This window comes from Chelon labrosus (genome assembly GCF_963514085.1).
Source record: "Chelon labrosus genome assembly, chromosome: 16".
Lineage (NCBI taxonomy): Eukaryota > Metazoa > Chordata > Actinopteri > Mugiliformes > Mugilidae > Chelon > Chelon labrosus.
In genome coordinates, this window is record NC_140349.1 from 5,826,544 (window position 1) to 5,850,303 (window position 23,760).

The following is a 23,760-nucleotide window of genomic DNA, read 5'->3' on the forward strand; positions in this document are numbered from 1 at the left end:
CTCCAAAAATAGTTTGATTTGAAGAAAATGATTTGACTTTTGGGTTTAGATGTGAATAAACTATCTTGAAATAATGATCATAACAAATTTAGATAGAAAATTAATGATGTTAGATCCCAGGTTACTGATAATGTTATTTTTAAGCATCCTAAAGGTGAGCATTCATTACCTGCTCTCGCTTTCTTTCACCTTCTGCCTTTGTTTCCTCCCACAGTACTCATGCAGTGCATGTGTATGTGTTCTTTAAGGGACTGCTGCCTTTTTTTATGCTTTGCTGTAATAAGAAAGATGTCTGCGTGCTGTTTATTGTGCGATCTGATGTGAAAAAGGGACGTGGAAGAAGCTCGGCCGATTGTGTTTCTCCTGGACTCTGAAATCAGCTACTGAATATGTTTGAAGCTGTGGAAGTCGTTGCTTCACTTAATGACTGGCTCTGTTCTGTGTACATGTAACTGAACTACACTGGGTAGTAGATGCATAAGCTGTCACTGTTTCAGCCTTAAAGGAAATGGGTCTGTTCTGGGGCTACTTGTTTTTGTTCATGTCTTTACTCCACACTCACTTCCAGACTGTTTCTTCTCCACTAGTTCTTACCTTCAGTGTTTGGTGGTGAATTCCTCCTGGTGCTATCATGCAAATAACAAACCTCCCCTCTGCAAAAAAAAAAGTGAAGAAAAAAGAAATTAAAAGTGAGCGCGAGTTGATAAATATATTATTGCATGTGGTTCTTTCAGCATTCAGGTATTTACTTCCTAATCTGATGTCAAGATACTCTCTACACCCAGTACTTTTACTCAAGTACTGTATTTATGTACAAATACTACTTCATATAGTACTTGTTATTCATCTGCAAATATAGGATCCTGACAAAAAAACACATTAACAGGATGTTTTCTATACTGTATATTAAAATATCCAACAATAAATACAGATAAAACGATTAGGCAATTGACCAGATGTGTGGTTTTGATGCTTCTCCTTCTGAATATTCTATTTTTAAACTGATTTTATGGTTTGGTTGAATAAAAATAGCACAAAGGTATATTTTTATGCACATATAAATTCAGCACAGGCTCGCCAAGATTAATACAGAAATTATACAGGAATTAAAACTGTTTGTTCCATCCGAACTGTTGCAAGAAAACAACAGAAACACGGAAATGTCAACAAGCACAAAACAAAGGAAAGATCTAAGTTTTCTTCAATTTAACTAAAATTCCTGTCATTTTTTTTTTTTTTTTTTACAACTGGTCTTGTTGAATTATTATTCTGGTATTAAATATTAAATGGAAAAATACAAATTATGGCCTGGAAGTTTTATGTTTATGTTAGAGAAATATTTGTTAGGAGCTGAATGCTACATTCATGAAATCACGGAAAAATGTGATAAATCTAAAACACACTTATTCTGTCTTCAGTCTTTCTTCTTACTGCGCATTTTTCTAAGGTGGTTAGTCCCATTGTTAATCTAGTTTTCACGCCATATAATTAGTCTGGATTATCGTATTATTTTAATATATTTGCATCGGTTCGTTACCAAGTTAAACTAAATACAGTGTATGGCACCTTTAAAATTAGTTGAACTGAACGTATTAGTGCTAATTTGGTGTTTTATTTTTAAAGTTAGTCAGCACAGTAAAATGAGAGATAACAATTATGTGTGAATCCCAAATCGGACACAATTTGAACGAGTTTGTCAGCTATTTAATTACCATTAATTACATTTAAACCATGTGACCTGAACGCGGCATAAATATGCGCAAACATGGGCGCACCGTGTGTCTCCTTGGCGACGAGGCGGAACCGGAAATACGGAGGAGCGATGGCGAATCGCAGAATGAATTATGTGAGAACCAGTCCATGTAGCTGTCCCAGCTCCTTATTTTGACATTTTAGTGCACTCTTAGCTCTTTTATTCTCTACTTTTTATCAGTGTCACCTACTGAGGTAAGAAAACCAGCCTCTCTTTGTGCGGGCTAGGCGATACACTTTAGCTAGCTCGCTAAAGATATTAGCCGACACATCTCTAGCGCCAGACACCACCGCGGGTGCGCTTGATTTCAATACATGTACAGCCCGAAGTGTATGCATACAGTTATGCTTGCGTAGTAACGGCTGTAAAAATTGGAATCCCCGCCCGGTTGGAAGGAGCCGGGGAAGAAATGAAACGTCTTCAGACCACAACAGAACATTTCAGCGTTATCGATATGTAGCTGGTTTGACATGTCAAGTTAGCGTTAAAAATTAATTTTAAGTCAAGATATTTCGCCTAAAAAAAACGTATTAAATATGCATTTTAAAATGCTGCAAGCAACAGGTAAAGGTGATGAATACTTTACAACACTCTTACTTAAATGTAGATGTACTCCACTAGAAGCAATTGTTGATTAATTCAACATTTTATAAGTTATGAACTGTTATTAATAGGAAAGTATAAGTATTACACATAGTTGGGGGAGCAAAACACAAAAAATATTCATGTGTCCCTTGATAGTCTATGCAGTGAGATTTTTAATTTATGTACAGTTGTTTAATTTTTGCATATATTTGGTTGATGATTCACAGTCACTTTAGACTTGTATGGTATTTTAAACAAACCAAAAATGACATTACTTCATAATAATAATAAAAAAAATGTTAGTTGCTAGATTAAAACATAGTTAAAAGACATCAGTAATGATAATCTATCTATTATTAGATAATCTCTATTAAATACTTATTAAAATAACATTTTCTTTGCTGTATTAAGAATCTTTTTCTGGCCAGCTTGCTTTTATTTGCGTACAAATTAAAGAACCAGTGGAAATTAGATAATGTAAACGCTATTTCCTCCTGCTAAGTTTGGTTTTGTTGAAGTTATACAACTTCCTTGTTGTTGTTGTTGTTGTTTTTAACTCATCATGCATCTTCACTGCTTTACTTTAGGGGAGGATGAGTGCTGAAGCAGCAGACCGGGTGGCCGCTGTGGCCCCCAGTCGGCCCGGCACACCTCTCCAGACGTCCTGGTTTGAGTTCCTCCTGGACGACGGCCTGCTGGAGAAACACCTGCAGAAATGCAACCCAGGTCTGCTCCGCGTCACTTATAACTTCACTGTTTATTATGCAGCAACTTGTGGTAGATTTGAAGTGGTTTCATCACAAAACGCGGAGGGATTTGAGTGCAAATGTGTTTCTGTTTCCACAGACCCAATGCCAGCTCAGCTGATCATCCAGTTCCTGGAGCAGGCGTCCAAGCCGTCGGTGAACGAGCAGAATCAGGTGCAGCCTCCGGCAGACAACCGTAGGAACCGCACCCTGAAGCTGCTGGCGCTGAAAGTCGCCGCGCACATGAAGTGGGATCTGGATTTACTAGAGAAAGGGTGAGAGTGAATATGTATCATCATTACAGTGGGCTACAACTAATTGATAAAAGGGAATCTATCATATTTGGAGATTAATATGTCTTAAAATTAACAGACACCTGTTTTACCTGGAGGTTTATTTAGTTACAGATCTCAAATGTGAATAAAACATTCCCCGACTATAAACTACATAGAAAAAGTCTTCATCTTGAACACTAACCTGCTTCTTCTCTGCCAGCTTGACCATTCCAGTGTTGAACATGTTACTGAATGAGCTCCTGTGTGTGAGCAAAGTGCCGCCCGGGGTGAAACACGTGGACCTGGACCTCTCCACTCTGCCTCCGACCACCGCCATGGCTGTGATCATCTACAACCGCTGGTGAGTGGGATGAGACTCACTTCAGATATGAAATTAAATTATTAGATAATCACATATCTGTGAATGTAGATTAATGAAGGAATGCAATCTCCTAATATTTTTGTAGTAGCCTTTTCAGTATTAAATCTGTAATAATCTGTCACTATTTACAAACACACTCTTCTAAAAAGCGTCTAGATCACCAGTAAAGTTATAATAAGTTTTATTAATACTCGTGCAAAAAACATCACTTTTATTTTTTTACTTTGTTGTACAGATAATAGACAAACAAATGACATGCAGTAATGATAGGACATTCAGCCTGTGGCTTCTTTTTATTACCTTGGACATAATAAATGTAATAAAGATGTAAATAACTTTATTGTGTCTTTTTATTAAAGGGCCATCCGAACCATCGTGTTGAGCAGCTTTCCAGAGAAACAGACCAAACCAGGACCTCACCAGATGAACATGTAAACACTTCACTTCCTGTCACTTCTCTCACACATTTTAACACATCTTGGTCCTTTACAAAATCTGAAAATGTCCATGTAGTAATTTTTTTAATGATTCGTTGGTGTCGGGATGTTACTGAGTGTTGGCACACGGTCATATTCATGCCAGCAGCTTTTTTTTGTTGAATTCATCTTTCTATAATTTAAACACTCAACTATTTTTACAATGACACAATCATCTAGAAAGAATAAATTGTTGACCACCTGATCAGTAACTTGATTCGACACCTACAGAACCTACATAACATTCACCTACATAAACAAAAAGGAAATTTTATTTATTTATGATTGTATCAGGACTCGGAGTATTGGATAGAGGAGCAAAGCACTTGGTTGGGACATCTTTAGTATGAAGAGTTTTGTAGCAGCTGTTAGTGTGACGTTGACTTGTTGTGTCCAGGCCTTTAGATTCATTTTAATTTTATCTTGTGTCCTGCTCTAGGTTAAATATTGTGCAGCAGGAGAAGGAAATGACTGAAAACATCCTTACTGTGGTGAGTTAACATGTCTTTGATTCAAATATATATATGTTATCAGTGAATACACCTTTAATTATTAAACTTGTCACTCACATTTCCTTATTTAAGCAGCTAGTAGGCTGACTGAACCTTGTGCTTTTTTCTTTTTCCTCTTAACATTAGCTTAAAGAGCAGGCGGTTGACTCCATCAGTGTCCTGGAAGGAGCTCTGCGGCTGAAGAAAGACTTCTACGTTCACACCATGAGGACTCTGGACCTGCTGGCCGCCGACGCCGCCACCAACGGAGAAACGGAGTCCTCCACCGCAGGGTTTCGCATCAGTGCCGATCAGCTGCACTGTCAGGTCGGTGGCACGCACCGTCTTGTCTTTTTAGGACTCTTTTTAGGAATCCATTTTTACTCTAAACTCCTAATATTTGTTCCAGGTGCATTATGATTTGGGAGGTATTTTCTTCCAGCAAGGCTGCACAGACCAGCCAGCTTTTGAGAAAGCTCGAGATCACTTCAGGCAGACGAAGGAGCTGTTAAAGAAGGTAGTTATACTTGAAACAAACAAAGAAAACGCTTACACAGCAGCAGCAGCAGCAGTCATTGCTTTATATCTTTTAGCTGGACTCGACGGTCCACGTTCACCTGGACGAGAAGCGTCTGGCTGGCTACTGGAACGCCTGCAAAGCTTTGACTGGAGACTGTGACCCCGCCGACCCCCAGACCACCCCCTACGATCAGATCAACAGCCTGATCCGAGCACACAACCACCAGGTCTGAGTCAAGACTGTAGAGACATTAAAGTGTTTTTTCTTCAGGAAAATGTATTTGTGGAGCCATAAATCATGTTTAAAATGTAATGTTGGAGAAAAATAATCTATATTTATATATTTTTAATTGTTTGTGATTATTAAATTTTGGATTTTAGTGTCAGTTTTAAATGCTGTTGAAATAATAGCGTGTCAGATCTCATTTGTCACCATAAGGAATTAATGAATGTAAGCACTATATGTTATTTTTGATTAAATAAATCATGAACCTCCCAGAGGTTTGTGGAGTCCCCGCAAAACTTGACCTTATGTAGAACTCGTTAATAAATTCCTCTTCGTCTCTTGCAGGCCGTCATCGAAGCCTTCATCAGAGACAACGTATCCCGCAGTTTGCCAAACCACTTCAGACGCTCTGTCCTCAGGGAGTTCTTGTACAAAGTCCAACAAGGGTGAGGACAAAACAAGATCTGAACGCATTCATAGCAATTAGTCCTTTAGTGAAGCCATTGATTGTACACGAAGAGTAAGTATAAATGTAAGTTTGTTCTGTTTTATTGTTCAAAAGACTAAATAAAATAATAACCGATGCGTCCACGCTGGACTCTGTCTCTGTCAGGGAGTCCGGTCTGGATGAGGTTTGTCACAAGCTGTGTGTTTGCAACGCCGTCCGGGACGCTCTGGAAGGAGAAGTCCTCAGCGTTCGTTTCCTGCAGCTCCTCCTCAAACCCAACAAACCAATGGTGGACTTCATTTTAGAGGTAATTAAGATCAGATTATCTTTAAATATCAATTGGAGCCTTTACATGTTTGGCAATAAACCCTAGAGTGTGTGAATAAATTATTTTTTTTCTGAGTCATATTTCTTTGTCCTGCAGGTGTGCACACGTTCGATGGAAAGGGACCGACCGTCTGAGACATCCAGAAGAAACATGGCAACCTTCATGAAGTGAGTGTCACACCTCAGTCAGAGACAGTACTGAATCACACGACACTGACACTGATACAGTAAAAATAAACTTGTGTTGCAGGACTCTGTGTGAAAGCTTGGAGGAGCTGCCTCTGGTGTTCATGGTGTCGTCCCACAAGCTCTTCATGGAGCTGCTGAAGGAGGAGGAGAGGAAGGTCCTGGTGGAGCAGATGAGGAAGAGGTCGGCCACCATCAACCTCAGCGCCAAACCTCTGCCTTCCTTCTACGACATCCCAGGTACAGAGCAGAAGTTTCCCCACCAGTGGGCGACATACTACTCTTCTTCTGCTTTCAGCTGTTCCCTTCAGGGGTCACCACAGCGAATCATCTCTGTGTCCTCTTCTCTCACACCATCTGCCTTCATGTCCTCCTTCACTACGTCCATATACCTTCACTATCCCTCCTCTGAACACGTCCAAACCATCTCAACCTGGCCTCTCTAACTTTATCTCTGAAACATCTCACATCAGTCGTCTTTTATTGCGTCCACAGCTTCTGCCAGTGTGAACATCGGACAGCTGGAACAGCAGCTCATCCTTTCACTGGAGCCGCGCAGGATCAGGCAGATCCTCATCGAGCTGCATGGCATGGCCGAGCGACCCTTCTGGAGGGTCAACAGCAAGGTCAGAGAGATGATCTCCACATTAATCTATCACATTATTCACATATTTAATTATTAAGCATAACTTTCAATATAAATTCCTATCTTGTCAGTAACAGTGAATGAATTAAACCACATCCTGTTTGTGCAGTGGGAGGTTCCTCCAGACTACATTAACGTCATCCTCAGCATTAAAGACAACCTAACCAAGGACCTGGTGTACATCCTCATGGCTAAAGGACTCCACTGTATATCAATAAAGGTGTCATATTATTCTCAAGTGGGAAACACAAACCTTGTGCTTGTAATTAATAATATTTAATACCTGGATGTAATAAAAGTTTTCCTGTTTCCTCAGGACTTCATCCACGCGCGGCAGCTTTTCTCTGCCTGCCTGGAGCTTGTCACCGAGTTTTCCCCGAAGCTGAGGCAGGTGATGCTGAACGAGATGCTGCTGCTGGAGGTCCGGGCGCACGAGACGATGGCGGCCGAGGGCAGCAAGGAGCGGCCGCCCCCCGACCTGGTCAGCAGGGTCAGAGGTTACCTCGAGATGAGGATTCACGGTGAGTGCACGGGGTCCGCGTACGGTAGATTCCTTCTCGGGCGCATCGTTTGCTTTGAATTCTGGGAAAATCAGGACTGCAGAGAACTGATCAGATTCCTTCAATCCAGAAGAAAACGTATTTAAAAATTTAAAATATTACAGCCTAATCACGATTTATGAGCCGTGTATTCCACTTTAATGGTCTCTGCATGTCTTGCGGGTATTAAAATTCTCCTGGATGCTTCTGCAGCCGTCACTGTGCCTGTTTTCTTGATATTTTAATATTTTATTCACTGGTCTGAAGCAGCGTAGATTGTGAAGGTGCACTAAAACCTGTTGTCTGTCTCCAGATGTGCCTCTGCGTCAGGTGGTGGGAGAGGAGTGCGTCGCCTTCATGTTGAACTGGAGGGAGAACGACTACCTGACTCTGCAGGTTCCACCTTCTCTGGTCATGAACAACCCGTACATCAAGGTAGCACGTCTCACATTGTCACCACTTTTAATTCTACATACATATATTAGTTCCTACTAGGTTGCTGGTTTTTAATCCACTAAAGGCTTCTCTGATTAAATTCATCCCGTCTAGCTCGGACAGCTCCTGGCCTCCACCTGCAAAGAGCTCCCGGGTCCTAAAGAGAGCCGGCGCACCGCCAAGGAGCTGTGGGACGTGGTGGTTCAGATCTGCAGCGTCTCCATCCAGCACAAGAGGAACAGCGACGGCCGAGTGGGACTCATCAAGCAGAGAGAGTCCTCCATGGGCATCCTGTACCGGTACATCTCGAACACGTCTGAACATTAAAAAGCTTTGGGTGTTTTACAGGTGAACTAGTCCCACTCATCCTGCTGTGTTTTTTTCATTGTCTAAACCTTCTAGGAGCAAATTCATCACGTTCGTCAAGAAAATCAGAGTAAGTATCTAAACCTATAACCTTAAACACACTGGAAATATTAAATGTTTAAATCAGCTCAAGAGTTTTATCTGATGTTTACCAGGAGCCGCTGGTGCTGACGACTCTGATCTCACTGTTTGTGAGGCTCCACAGCATAGTGCGGGTACGTCTGAGCTGTTTGATGGCAGAAAATAACTTTAGTGACGCCACAGCGAGAGTAAAAACTATTTAGAGAAGAATTAAAGTGTTCTAGCATTGATTCTCTGCACGTTTAAAGATTACGTAGGTCACTAAATGTTTTCCTTTTCCTTCAGGACGACATCGTAAACGAAGTGACGGCAGAACACCTCTCCATCTGGCCGTCTTCGCTTCCTAAGTAAGAACCGTTATTCTGTTTACGCTTTCACTCTTCAGCCGTGGGTCAGAGGATGAGGTGTTTCTCTTTCCCAGTCCCCACTACCTACATTTAACTAAAACCTTTTTTTTTTTTCTATGGCAAACCAGCTATAAACTAAGCTTTTGGAAGTGTCACAGAGTTAGTTTTGCCTCTCGTGCTGCCTAAACGTGTTGATCTGTGTGTGTGCAGCATACAGGCGGTGGATGTGGAAGCTGTGGCTGTGACCGTCAAAGAGCTGGTGTCCTACGCTCTGACTCTGAACCCCAACAACCAGTCGTGGCTCATCACACAGGCGGACATCTACTTTGGTAGGAAGCACCAGCACATGACGGAGATTAGATGCAGATGTGCTCAAAAGGGGATTAAAGCGACTTTTTAATAGTTTAAAGCAGTTCTGTGCTACTAACTGTCTGGAGTAGACGTGCAAACACAATAATGGCCCCGTCTTCTCTTTTGTGCAGTGACCAATCAGTATTCTGCTGCACTGAACCTTTACCTCCAGGCTGGAGCTGTGTGCTCAGACTTCTTCACCAAAGCCGTTCCCCCAGACGTCTACACCGACCAGGTAAGGCTCGGGTCAAGGTGGGGAGTTGGGGTTTAAATTGGAGCATCTGTGTGGATGTTGTCCTTCAGAATCTTGACCAGGGTCAGTTTTGATCCTGTTTTCCTTCTCCAATGAGATGTACAAGTCCAATTGCTCTTGTTTCAGCTTGTTCAGCTTCCAGACAGGGAGTCCACTTAAATAACACGAACTGATTCCCTGATACCTCCACTAACTCTTAATTGCAGGTCCTGAAGAGGATGATCAAGTGTTGTTCGATGATGAACTGCCATACACAGGTCAGAATCTGAATCAATCGCACATGCTCATAATGTTCCATCCGGTTCATCTTCTATAAAGCGTTCTGTCCGATCCTCATCAGGTCGCCGTCCTGTGCCAGTTTCTGAGGGAAGTCGACTACATGACGGCGTTCAAGGCTCTCCAGGAGCAGAACAGGTACGACGCGGCCAGACACGATACGTTAACGCTGAAACTGAGACGTTTTACTCACGTGTTTAATATTCTGTCGCAGCCACGACGCCATGGACTCGTTCTACGACTACATCTGGGACGTCACCATCCTGGAATATCTCACTCGTATCCTTCTGGTTATAGATCTATATATTGACGCATAAACCCAAAGGCAGAGCTTTATAGAAGTGGTTTACGTCCTCTTCTTATTAAAATCTTTTGATCTTCGGTGTCTGTTCGTTCTTCTTGACTGTGGGTTCAGATATTCACCACAAACGAGGAGAGACTGAGAAGAGACAAATAGCGGTAAGTCTTCACAGCCCACGCGTCAGTCTTGACATTTCAATCTGAACTTTTCAGCCGAAACGAAGCCGCATCTAAACCTCCCAACGTGTTTCAGATGAAAGCGATCGGACAGGCGGAGCTGAACACCAGTAACCCGGAGGAAGTGCTGCTGCTGGCTGCACAGAAGAGAAAGAAGAGGTTCCTGCAGGCGATGGCCAAGCTGTACTTCTGAAGCGCTGTCGGGCTTTGTGGGATTTGTAAATTTTATTTTGTGCTAGAAAATAAATGTTTTTACACTCTGACTCGTTAGAAATGAAGCGTCCTGACTTACACAGACGTTCAGTTTAACTCTTTACCATGCATAACACATCAAATAGTAGGAAGGACTTTAAATCACAGTAAATAATGGCAGTTTTATATATTTCTTTTCTTTTCTGAATCAAACCAGGCGCTAAAAACATAGAGAAGGAAAACTCTAGGCCAAGATTTAAAGCTCTCAGGAACATTACGCTGAATAATGCTCACTTTTCTGGGATGCATTCACAGACCATCAGTCGTTTTCACCACAAACGTCCCTGCAGAGGAGACACGGGACAGAGAGATACTGAGTCTAACAGTGAAGACACCAGCCTTGCATTCCTCTAATTATAAAGACACAATAAATAACTCAAAATAGAAATAATTCTCCAGTAAATATTTCCAAGTAATTAAAGTGTTGGTTTATCTCATCACTTAAAAAGGGTGAACTAATGAGCTATCTATAGTATATTGTAGGTTCATGTGTTTAAAACAAACTTGTCAGCAGCACAATCTGAATTATATCTATTTGTTCTATACTGGGCATGAGGTAATGTCACGCTCATATATTTAAATACACCTGCAAAACAATCGCCATAACTTGGACACCTTCAAATGTCGTGAGACAGCAGATTCACTACATTGCCAAAAGTATTCAGTCGCTTATCCAAATAATTGAATTCAGGTGTTCCAATCACTTCCATGTCCACAGGTGAATAAAATCAAGCTCCTAGTCATGCAGACTGCTTCTACAAACATTTGTGGAAGAATGTGTCGCTCTCAGGAGCTCAGCGGATTCCAGCGTGATACCGTGATAGGATGCCACCTGTGCAACAAGTCCAGTCAAGAAACTTCTTCTGCTACTCAATATTCCACAGTCAACTGTCAGTGGTATTATAACAAAGTGGAAGTTATTGGAAACAACAGCCACGTAAAATGACAGAGTGGGGTCAGTGGATGTAGAGGGCTCGTAGTGCGCAGAGGTTTCCAACTTTCTGCAGAGTCAATCTTTACAGACCTCCAAACTTCATGTGGACTTCAGATTAGCTCAAGAACAGCGTGTAGAGAGCTTCACGGAACGGGTTTCCATGGCCGAGCAGCTGCATCCAAGCCATACATCACCAAGTGCAATGCAAAGCGTCGTGGTCGGGCCTTTCTTTCTGTGTGGAGTTTGCATGTTCTCCCTGTGTCTGCGTGGGTTCTCTCCGGGTTCTCCGGCTTCCTCCCACCGTCCAAAGACATGCTGGTTAGGTTCACTGGTGATTCTAAATTGGTCGTAGGTGTGAGAGTGAATGGTTGTCTGTCTCTCTGTGTTAGCCCTAAAACAGACTGGAGACCTGTCCAGGGTGTACCCCGCCTCTCGCCCCGATGACGGCTGGGATAGGCTCCAGCCCTCCCTTCACAGGACAAGTGGTTACAGAAAATGAATGCACGAATCATAGTTTATTCCATATATTAAAATCTGTCAGTTCACGTTTTTAATTTCCTTTTTCATTTGTGTCTTGTTGCCTCTTTGTTTTACAGTTTTCATGGTTTTGTTGAAAGCCAAAAACACATTAATAATAATATAATAATTAAGTCTAAAGCAAGAACTTTCTGTTTATCAGAGTTGAGGCCATCACAAAGTTCACATGCGCTTAAGAAGAGATGGCATATGTGGCAGAGGTCTGACGACTTCACTTCCTGTTTCACTAAATAGGAACTTTAGTCTGTGCTTTATCACAGGATCAGGAGAGGAAACTACACTGTGCAGAGAGTGCATCAGAGTTTCACATTTCTCTGAGCGCAGACAGAAGAAGATACTTTTCCCCTCCGTCTGTCGACAACATCAACATGGAGCTGGTGAAGTGGGTTTTAATCGTCGCACTGAGCTGTCTTTGTCAAGGTAAAGTTAAAACTGTTTCACAAATAAGCTTATTACAAGCTGTCATCTGTGTTTGTGTTTATTTCTCTGAATGGATCTAATTTAAAATGTTCAGAAAAAACAATATGAAGTCATTGCTAACGCTGAAGGGAAACTAAATTGACCTAAATTAGTTCTCACTTTTATTTTTGTGCATCACTTTTATTCGCAGAACCTTGTAATGATTTAACCCACACTGGCTTGCCACTTCATTAGGTACAGTAGTGCGGGAAAGACGACTACACTCCTGCGCTAAATCTTATCTTCACAGTGGTTTTGGGTTTTCATTGTTAGCTAAGAACAAACTGTTTATTAAGCATTTCTGGAGCCTGTGGTTTGTTGCACAGTTAAATTTCGTTGCGTTGCACCGACGCATGTTCCTGTTTCAGTCAGCGGGAGAGCCCAAACAATGAGAAACACCTTTAATCCTACACAGTTTAACAGACGCCACCTTTCTGACACTGTTTTAACACAAACTGAACATTATAACAGTCATGAAGGAGGATTTATTGGAGGACTGTCTGTTAGAAAAGAATGTGTTTTTGTTTAGCAGTGTACCTTATAAACTGGCAAGTGAGCGTACAGGGAAATAAACAGGGTTAACTTTATGTCTGTGAGGGTTCTCAGTCATCCAGGTCATCGTACATCCAAGGAAAAAGTATTAAAACTTTATCTTAAGGTTAACCCTGTCCAAAAACGGTTTTAAAAAAAGTGGCAACTGGACTTGTAGAGTTTTTTGACATTTCACAACTCATCCAAGCCGCTTCTTCAGTCCCAGGGGACTAGTGGTTTGAACTTTGAGGTTTAAATTGAAACTTCGACAGAAACTTGCCTGCAAGCAAGTTCCTATTTTCAAGTCCAGTTTTAAGACTTACTTCTTTCCCTGGGCTGAAGGTGGCGGTTACAGCGACTCAACTTTATCCGCGTATTTTAACACATAAAGTTGACACGTGGTGAAGCGGTCAACCCCTCTCTGCTTATCACTCTGTCACTGCACGTTTGTTTGATGTGGCCTTCACTCGTATCAACCTGTAACTCTTCATCTCAAACAGACCCGGCCCGTGTCCGTGTGAGAGCTCAAGACAACACCACAGTGACGCCACAAGAGGAGATGAGCGGTAAGGTCACATTTAGTTTATTATCTGCAGTGTAATGCACACACACGCGCACACACACGCCTGCGGTTACACCAGGGTTGTATGCATTAGTTTTTTTGTCCAGAATCAGGACGCCCCCTGTGTGCACAGGCAGCGTGAATGCTCTCTCACTGTCACAGTCACAGGATGTGGAGGTGACCTGCTTCTGAAACACATATTGAAAGATTTTGCAGGTGCAAAATCAAACAGTGAGATAGCAAAGCAACCCCCCACCCCGAAAAAACCCCACCACCACCACCCCACCACCGTGCAGACTGGTTTACTTCTCAAGCACTCTGAGCTCAGTTGCACCTTTGACGTACAGGATCTTAGTCCCAGAAATATCTCAGTTCAAGACGTCATGCTTCAGTATTATAGATTATTTTTGTATCAAGGCGTTCGTAATGGTGAATAAATAAACGAATACATTCCTATTCTCATGCACGCCGCAGTAACATAAAAAGCATTAAAAATAAAAAGTTGCAACCATGCCAGATTATTTGATGTCATTCAACAGTATGCTGAGACACAAACAGGAAACGTGTGGGCAGAGAAGACGGGTCTGGTTTCTGGGTCTGCGTGTTACCAGAAAGCTCCCTAAGCGTGAATCACATTTGAGGTCATTTCATAGAATTAATAATTTTGATCTGAGATTAAACAAAAAAAATAAATAATAAAAAATTACGTAAAAGCGTTTATTTAGAAAAGCCAGATGAAGGCACGTCACGTTGAGTTTTTAAATTTAAGCAGAAAATAAAGTAAAAATTAAAATTCACTTTAATATATTAACTAACTTAGAAAGATTTGAAAATGTAGTTGTCATCAAAAGACAAAAAGCTTAATAATTTACCTAATTAACACCTTTTTATTTTACATATAATATAGAAACTATTATTTTCTGTTAACAATCGATTTTTTTTTTATCCCTTAAAGAAATTTATTCATTCATTCATCTTCTGTAGCCGCTTATTGAGCTGGAGCCTGTCCCAGCTGACATTGGGGTGAGAGACGGGGTACACCCTGGACAGGTCTCCAGTCTATCTCAGGGCTAACACAGAGATTTAGCCACTTTGAGCCAATTTAGAATCACCAATGAACCTAACCAGCATGTCTTTGGATGGTGGGAGGAAGCTGGAGAACCTGGAGAGAACCCACGCGGACACAGGGAGAACATGCAAACTCCACACAGAAAGGATTAGAACCCAGAACCTTCTTCTGTGAGGCATCAGTACTAACCACCACATCATTGTGCCGACCCCGAAATTACTAAATTAAATTTATTTTTTAACTTTATGGAAAGAGAACATTTGTTTTAAAATAACGATATTATTTCGAGACGTTTTATGCAAAAAACTAAGGCGACGACGGCAAAATAAACTCTAAAACCTTTAACAGGAAGAAAGCACCAAGCAGCTCATACTGGGGGGTTTATTAGCTGCAGGCCGAGCGGGTATGTGGAATTCACTTCGTCCTCACTTTATTAAACTTTCATTTAAAAATTGTGAATTCCCCGGCATGCCTTTTTTTTAATTACTTATTGTTAATGTACTTCCATTATTGTTTTATCCTGTTTTAAATGAGCCAAATAAATGTAAGTAGGTAGAGAGTCGAAAAAAGATGTGCGAGTGAGTTAAATATGATACAAGCAAGAATACGTGATTAACAGGATGGTCTGGACCAGCGTAGAAAGTGTGCTCACAGGTCAGCGTTGTCGTGGTGTCGTGGTTTCCCTCGACTACGCCGCCCTCAGCACTCAGCACGACTTCTGGTCACGTAGCTCCCTCGTCTGTACGCGTGGTTAGACTTTTCTGATGTGGCTTTGACGATGAGGCGCTCTCACCGTCGCCGTCGGTAGCTTATATTCAAGAGAGTAGAACGACAGAGAGTGGACCTTTACCCTCCTGTCTGAGCAGCAGCTGCTAAAACTGTTTCTGTTTGAGGCCTCTTTTCTTTCTTGTCATTGTCGACAACTGAACAGTATTTTAGAGAGGCCTTTTAGTTTTACATTCTCCTGTTACCTTAATTTAGGAAAAGCAACATCTCCTGGTGAGTGGTAGAGGTAGATCTCATGTGATTTATCTTGGAGACGTGTTAAATTGGTTACTTTTCAGGTTTAATTCAATCCTGGTCACATAAATGAATGTTTCTGTCTGTCCTCAGGTGAACCCAACATAACATACCTTGGTGCTAAGTGCAAATGGACTATCAAGATGACTCTCAATGGGAGCAATGCCGCGGTGGCTCTGACGTCAGACTCTGTAGACATGCTGGCTGAAAGCATCTGTCATCAACTCGACTGTGGCGGCGTCTATCGCGTGGACAAAACTGCCCCCCTTCCAGGTACCAAGTGTTTCCACCAGTGTTTGTTTGAAGACGGTGGTTTGAAGAACTGCTCGGAGAGTGAGGGAAGCAACTGCACCGTGATCACTGGAGTGGAATGTGGTGAGGACTTCTAATGTCTTTTACTTCAAGAATACACAAACATCAGTTGAAGTTCAATTAGAAACGTTAGCTGATGATAATATTGTCCTCAGGCAAACAGGCCGTGCGTCTGGCGGGAGGCCCGGGCCGCTGCGCCGGACGGGTGGAGCTGTGGAGAGAGGGGAAATGGGGCACGGTGTGTGACGACGAGTGGGACATGAGGGACGCCGACGTGGTGTGCGCCCAGCTCGGCTGCGGCTACGCCCTCAGGGTGACGGGCCAGGCCGGCGCCTTCCCCCAGGGCCGAGGACCCATCTACCGGGACGATCTGAACTGTACCGGCAGCGAGGAGAACCTGTGGGACTGCCCCGCTGCACTGGACGAACACGACTGTGGACACAAGGAGGACGCTGGGGTCGTGTGCTCAGGTCACAGTCAAATTTAATTCACGGAAAAAGTTGATTCTTGACTCTTTACTTAAAGTTCACTTACTTGCTCTTTGAATCAGCTGAAGGCTCCAGAGCATTAACCGACATTAGCATTATCAGCTACTCTGGTCAGCCTTCTCTCCCCATGTGCATATGCCCCGTTAAATGTCCACATCTTGGCCTTCCTTTGACCACTTTAGACCAGGAACACCCCAGATAAGCTGCAGTTTTGGAGATGCTCTTATCCAGCCGTCTAGACGTCACAGTTTTTCATCAACTTTGGGGACAATGATGTATCCCACCGGCTGACAGGTGATAATCAGTGGTTTGTGTCTGTGTGCAGAGATGAGGGCCGTCAGACTGACTGGAGGTCTGGACCGCTGCGCCGGTAAAGTGGAGATCCACCGTAACGGCAGCTGGGGGACAGTGTGTGACAACTGCTGGAATGAAAAAATTGCCGCCATGGTGTGCTCCATGCTGCAGTGTGGTGCCGAGCCGGTTAAGTTCACCCAGTTCGTTCCCTCCCTTGCCCACAACAACGGGACCCAGTGGTTCTACATGTGTAGCTCAGCTCATCAGAGTCTGTGGCAGTGCATGGAGCTCAACATACCTCATCTGTGTACGGACTCTAAAGCATCTGGAGTCATCTGTAACGGCAAGTCACAGATTTTAGTTGTTATTGTTCAAAAGCAGAAAGAGCTTTAATGAACCTACTCAACGCTGAATCTCCTTTACATGTTTTAGTTTAGAGACACGTTGACATGTTTTATGTCGGCCTCAGCCTTCATCTGAGGACTTCCTGTATTTTCTGGCTTCTTATTCAAAGTTTAGAGAATCAAATGAAACCTCTACCAGATATTCTCGGTGACCGTGTGTGTTTCTCCTTCAGGTTCCCTCGGGTTTCCTTCAGCCACCACAGATAATACATCTACAACGCCCGACTGGACAACTGGTACTACTGGTACTATTGGTACTATTGGTAGGTATTTAACTTAGAGTCATGTGTCAGTCATTTATCAAACCAGGCCGTGATGTGTTTGATGCATTCATTTCTTCTCCGTTCACCCCAGGAACAACGACCACGGCCGCTCCTCTTTTGCCTCCAGAGCTCCTCGCCACCGCCACTCTAAGTCTTGTGCTCTTCGTGATTGTCATCACAAACACGATTCTCTGCTGCCATTACAGGAGACGACACGGTTGGTTCACGTCCCTTCACCCCGACCGACAGTTTCACTAGTAATGCAGCATTACAGACAGACAGACAGACAGACAGATAGATAGATAGATGGATATACAGATAGCTGTAACAGTCAGCAAAAAGAGTCACTAAAAGTATATAAAAATATATATATAAAAGAAATATGTATACATGTATATATTTCCTTTTTATGTGTGTGTATATATATATATATATATATATATATATATATATAGAGAGAGAGAGAGAGAGAGAGAGCGCTTGTAAAATATACAAAAGTGTACATAAGCGATATACAAACTATATACATAGTTACGTATATGTGTGTGTGTGTGTGTGTGTATATATATATATATACACACATATATATGTGTGTGTGTCTGTATATATGTATATGTATATGTATATGTATATATATACTGTATGTATGTATATATATATATACACACACACACAGAGCGCATGTAAAATATACAGAAGTGTATATAAGCGATACACAAACTATATACATAGTATACAAAATACATACGAAATATATAGTATATATTCAAAAAATACAGTATATGTATATATACTATATATATATGGTGTATTACATATTGTATATATAAATGCAATAATATGGATATGAAGATATGTGGTAATATAGATGTATAGATGTATAGATAATAATAATAATAATAATAACAATAATAATAATAATAATAAACTTTAAATATTTTTTGTGTATTTCATTTTAGCCAGTTACATTTAATTTGTCATTCAGTTCAAGTAATATATTTATAGGTTCAAATGTTTTCCACGTGTGTTTTTAAATATGATAATTATAACTACATATACGACTTTTAAGATTGAATTCTATCAAACTAATTAGAAATTACAATATGTGTTAAGGCACAAACACCAGAGCTGACGTGTCCTGACACTATAATGGAGTATATTCTCTTTTATGTATTAATATTGCTTTTTATTTTAATACAAAATCCTTTAATTAATAGATAGTATTTGATTAAGTACAGAAATTAAATAAGGAGAATTGAGAAATTATGTAAACTGTATGCCAATGTTAATTTTTTTATTTTTTTTTTATTTAACCAGGTAAAAACCTTAGAGAAAGTAGATTTAACAGCAGCACACTGATGCTGATTTATATTTTCCAGATACTGAAAATTCACTGTCTCTTTGATTAGAGTAAGGAGGTAGTGGTGCCGTATTCACAGAGCTTGCTCTTAACTCTAGTCACTGTTGGACTCAAACCAGAGAAAAGCATCGTCATGATCAGCATCTTAAACATAAATGAAAGCATGAATCTCTTCTTTCTCGCCTGCAGCCTTATTACTGAACCAGACGCGCAGCAACCCACGAACTTCCTCCGGACAGCAACACAACGACTCAAAAAACAACGTAAATCTGGTCAAAGTCACCACCAACCCGCCGGATGGTCAGTGGTCCGAACGTCTCGACAGCACGGATACTAATCATTTCTGTCCTTTTCTTCCTTCATAACCTTCACATATATATGTTGTCTGACACACACACAGTGCAGCATGCAGTCATCTCAACAAATCATGTCATTTTATTTATTTATTTGTTTTGTGTGTTTGTGTCAAAAAGTGCCCTCCGATCCCAGGTATCTCTGGACCCAGATTAGTAGTGCAGACAGCACGTCAGTAGATACAGACTATGAGCAGTATGACCCAAGCAATGACCCGTCTGTCAGCTTAACGACCTTTCGCAGTGAGCTACGTTCTTTTATTTTTCCCTGTTGTTTCTCACACTTTGCTTCTTTGTGAGCATTTTGCGGTTGAAGCTGCTCTGCTATATATATATATATATATATATATGTGTGTGTGTGTGATCATTGCTGTTTGCAGGGAACGTTTGCAGGATGCCACACGATTAATCTTATTGCATCTCGTGTCGTTTTCTATCCAGATTCTCAGCGCTACAGAACAGACGTCAACCCTCTGTTGAAGCCTCCGGGTCTCGGCAGCCTCACTGAGGAAGGTGAGTCACTGGCAGTTTTGCAAGAGATGTTGCACTCTTTTGCAGACCTACAAGCTCGCGGGGCGACATGCTCATCACACACTACCGCAGTCACGGCAATCTGCAAGTTGAAGAGGAACTCTGAGGTTCCCCTGGTTTGACCTGAACTGATTCTGTCGCAAACAACCTGTTAAAAAAAAAAATAAAAATGAAGATATTTAACCCAAGAGACAAACTGAAACATGGCCGTCTCATTATCTGTTCCATAGCGGCTGCCGTCCTCCTGCTACTTTACTATCTTTTAGTTGTTTAAATAAAGTTTTAAGTCCTCCTAATTTCATCATACCACTTATTGAACAGATAAACCCTTTATTCGTTTCTTCCTCAGCCCCTGAAGCCGCCAATGAAAAGGCTGCGTTGGCGAGTTATATAAACCGTAACGGCGGCCCTCCGGACCCTCAGTACAGCAGGGTGTCAAAGATCTCCGTGGACTCCTTTGAAAGCTCCAGCACCTCCTCTGGCGAATGCTACCAAAACGTGGACACCGCCTACACCAACGTCAACCCGGGTGCAGGTCAGGGTTTTTTTTTTTTTTACGTTATAATTTGAATGTGTGGTTCTAGATGCCGGTGAATATATTTGTACTGGTGTGTTCTCTTGTTGAAGGTCAGATTAGTTCATATTTGCCCTACAGGCATCATCATTTCTGTGCTATACACATATCAGCCAAAACATAATGACCGGTCGAATGAATAACACTGATTATCTGGTTATCATGCCACCTGTCAGCAGGTGGGATATATCAGGAGTGGAAGTGGAAGGATTTGAGCGACTTTGACATTACGTTAATTCAGATTCAGAGAACTTTATTTGTTCTCGGGGGGAACAAATATACATCCGTGGAGGGTGTAAAGTGAATATAGTGCAAATGTAAAGAGGAATTACAGGGATTACTGCATGTAAATATATAATCCATGAGAAAATAAGGAGTTTGGGGAAGAAAAAAAAAGAAAATGGCTGGAAGACTGGGTTGTACTTGGTCTGCAGTGGTGGGTACTGATCAAAAGGAAGGAAAAGAATGAAAATAGGTGAACTGGAGACGAAGTCATGGACGGTAAAGGCTCAATGCTGCATGTAGAAGAATAAATAGTAGCTTTTTATTGTCATTGTTTTGTAAAAAAAACCAATGAAATACAGTTTTAGCAGCTCTCTGGATCAGCAGCAACAAAACTGAAAGCTATAGCAGCAACACACGAGGAAATTTATTATATATATACAGATAAAAAGCACACAGTAGCGTACACATGGATGTAATTAGTAACAGTAGAAGGCTAAAGTGACTTAAAGTGGCACTGATATTGAAGAGTGAACTGGTATGTCATAGCAGGATTAGAAAAAATAGAATTAAAAACAATAATTACAATAAAAGGAAAGCTGGTTCTGATGAAAGCTCCTACAATGGAAGCTCGGAAATTCGGAAGAAGGTGATCTGTTCTGAGGAAAGGCGTGTTCTTTCTCGTCACTTATCTGGGGAAGGCATGACACACAACTTGTTTTGGAACATTGTTCAGGTGGTGGTACATATCAGAGTAACATTCACATAAATACCCAAATTTCTCAGAAAAACTTTACATCGTAATCGGGTCATCGATGCTATTCACTTCACTACTAGGTGGTTTTAATGTGTATGTGTGTTCAATTTGAGATAGATGGATAGAAATACAAGACGAAGGCATTGTAGATTTTTTTATTTTTTTATTTTTTATTTTTTTTAGATTTAGAGAATTATTTATGTTTAAGTTTCCAAACAGATCTGGGAAGAATTTAGCTTTTTTTTTAAAAGACTTTTATACGACGGCTAATTTGAATCTGTAGGCGGCCTTAGCTCAGAAAACTGGTTGAAAACTCATGTTTCACTCCTTCATGTGGGAGGATGTGGATGTGAAAAGTGAAAGTCAGACTGAAACTGTTTCCTTACAAGTCTTCTTAAATAATCACAGATTATTTGAGGCAGGCACCTGCTTGTAACTACGACTCTTCAAACTACTCCAATTTTCCGCTTCATAGACAAGCGGACGACGGCCAAAGCTCAGGTAAGTATCACACAAAAACAATAAATATATATTGTACAGTCATGAGGGAAATATAAGAGTTGTAACACGAGATGATTGTCTGAATATCAGATGACGACGACTACTCCCCCGTGAGCCCAGAGTGAAACTGCTCGTCTGAGAAAGATTATGGTGACGAACCGAGAGGTGCATCCAGGTCACAGAGGCCGAGAAAGTGAGGCGGAGGTTTGAGAAATGAAACACAGCAAACCGGAGATTGGTCGCCTGTTTCCACTGAGAAGAAGAAAAAAAAATAAAAATGAAGCAAAAAAAACATTGGCAGGCTACAGAAGTTCATACATTTTAATTAAAACTGGGCTCCGGTTGGTTGAAATCTGTCTTAAAACATGACTTTAAGTGTTTTGTAAATGTAGAAGAATTGTAACATAATGTTTGTATAAATGTATATTTTTAGATTATTTTTTTTTGTATATTTCAGTTGCAAAGCAGATGTAATGACTTGCATGTATTTGAAAAATGTGAATTTAAGTACAAACAAACTATTGAGGTATTTTATGTCGCAGGAAGTTCATAGCTAAAAGTATGTGGACACCTAAATATTATTCATTAATGTGCTTCCTTTACAGCCTCCCGAGGATGTACTAATATTTATATAGCACGTGTACTCACAAATAAACTCAGTGTACTTTATATTAAAGTACATGTACAAGTCTAAAACTCATTTTCAAGCCGTTGACATTCCAGGTTATGTCCAGATCTCTCAAACTGCCAGTTATTTAACACTATTGTCTAAAAACATCCTTTAATGTGAACATTTTCCTTAACTGCAGCTAAGTGGCCCAGTCCAATAATAATGATAATAATAATAATAAACAACCCCAGAGCAAGTATATGTGAAGGTGTCCACATACTTTCGGCTAATAAAGTGCTATTGTCTGCCAAACTTCTCCCATTCCAAACTATTGAGGTTTACCACAAGGTGGCACTACAGCCTTGTAAGTGACTTCTAGGATCCATGTTGGTGTTGATGTGCTTTCATGTAAACTACAGAGAAACAAACTAAGAAATAAAATGTTTGTCGCAGCGATGCTTTCTGAGGCGTAACACTTTCAGGACAAACACTTAGAAACGGTGTTCGACTGAGAAGTCCAAGCGCTGCACGGTGAAGAGGGTCTGAGCAGGGAAGGATTCCTGGATGGTGATCATGGGCCAACATAAACCATCAGCGTGATTTGAAACTAGACCTGGCTCTTCTTGGTCCATTACATCTGCAGCAGCTGCAGAGCATCAGTGCTTTCCCGCTGATCCCGAGCGATGCCTCGAATCAAAGCGATGTCTTGTTTTGTACAAGTTAATATGACAAACTGCTTCAAAGCGCTGTAAAACCTCCAACAGGGGGGTGGCTGTGCTGAATGCAGGGATAAACGTGGATTAGCTGCAGCTCTGCTAACGTGAGAAGAGGGAGTGATGATGCATTAGACTGATAACCAGCAGAATTGGGTGTTTTTGGACTAGAAGGTATTTGGCAAAGAAGAGGAAGAACAAGAGGAGGAGGAGGAGGAGGATGAGTGTGTGTTGGAGCGTGGAAGGGAGGGGGGGATTGGAGTTGAAGCTGAGGAGAAAAGGAGGAGGTGGATGGAGAAGTCGGCGAAGATAAAAAGTGTCTCAGAGAATCATATATTACACTCAAATTTAGTCCAGAGCTCTGCATCGAGATAAACAGGCGAATTAACGACCAGATCTCCTTATGAAACTCAATCTCTTTCACATGCCAGAGAATCCAGGACGCACACACCACTTAACAGAGACTCCATCTAAAAGTATGCAGCATGATATATCACAGATCCTCCTCAAACAGTTTGCTTTTGTTTTATTCCGCTCCGGGAGATTGATAAGTCCAAATCTGAAAATCTGTGGATTTACCGTCCTGATTAACATCAAGAGAGGGAACACTAGTATTTCAAGTAGCTTGTAGTATTTGTGGGATTAAAAGATCAACCCTCTGTTTTTACTTTGTTCATTAAATCAGTTACACACAGGAGGATTAGGGCTCCATAAGTCCATAAGTTGCTTAAAGTGTCCCAACAACAGATCCCGGCCCGAGTTTAAACTTTTGAACTTTTGTTTGGTGCAGCGGACCCGGAGACGACAGTACCTGCCCACAAACCGTACG

The 23,760-nt window shown here is 41.3% G+C and overlaps 2 protein-coding genes across 5 annotated transcripts; both read left to right on the forward strand.

Annotated features, from left to right (window-relative positions):
* Positions 1–1,705: 1,705 nt before the first annotated feature.
* ints8 (integrator complex subunit 8) lies at positions 1,706–10,448 on the forward strand. Of its 2 annotated transcripts, none has more exons than XM_084564006.1 (28): positions 1,706–1,846; positions 2,926–3,064; positions 3,185–3,359; positions 3,580–3,720; positions 4,101–4,172; positions 4,657–4,708; positions 4,856–5,035; positions 5,118–5,225; positions 5,302–5,454; positions 5,799–5,899; positions 6,067–6,208; positions 6,326–6,396; positions 6,479–6,654; positions 6,910–7,040; positions 7,170–7,280; positions 7,377–7,581; positions 7,913–8,034; positions 8,149–8,333; positions 8,437–8,470; positions 8,556–8,615; positions 8,767–8,828; positions 9,039–9,157; positions 9,311–9,414; positions 9,639–9,689; positions 9,773–9,846; positions 9,923–9,987; positions 10,124–10,167; positions 10,262–10,448. In XM_084564006.1, exons 1-28 carry the CDS (start codon positions 1,766–1,768, stop codon positions 10,376–10,378), a joined length of 3,075 nt encoding a protein of 1,024 aa, XP_084420132.1. In that variant the 5' UTR covers positions 1,706–1,765; the 3' UTR covers positions 10,379–10,448. The 2 variants fall into 2 exon arrangements, with proteins under 2 accessions (XP_084420132.1, XP_084420133.1); XM_084564007.1 differs by having other exon boundaries at positions 1,707–1,947.
* Positions 10,449–12,189: 1,741 nt separating this feature from the next.
* On the forward strand, positions 12,190–23,119 carry LOC311501172 (T-cell differentiation antigen CD6-like). Of its 3 annotated transcripts, none has more exons than XM_084562859.1 (13): positions 12,190–12,328; positions 13,399–13,464; positions 15,643–15,924; positions 16,017–16,331; positions 16,675–16,986; positions 17,221–17,311; positions 17,406–17,527; positions 18,860–18,970; positions 19,144–19,266; positions 19,465–19,536; positions 19,904–20,089; positions 21,516–21,608; positions 21,699–23,119. In XM_084562859.1, exons 1-13 carry the CDS (start codon positions 12,277–12,279, stop codon positions 21,731–21,733), a joined length of 1,860 nt encoding a protein of 619 aa, XP_084418985.1. In that variant the 5' UTR covers positions 12,190–12,276; the 3' UTR covers positions 21,734–23,119. The 3 variants fall into 3 exon arrangements, with proteins under 3 accessions (XP_084418985.1, XP_084418984.1, XP_084418986.1); XM_084562858.1 differs by having other exon boundaries at positions 17,221–17,310; positions 17,402–17,527; XM_084562860.1 differs by lacking the exon at positions 19,144–19,266 and having other exon boundaries at positions 17,221–17,310; positions 17,402–17,527.
* The last annotated feature ends 641 nt before the right edge of the window (positions 23,120–23,760 follow it).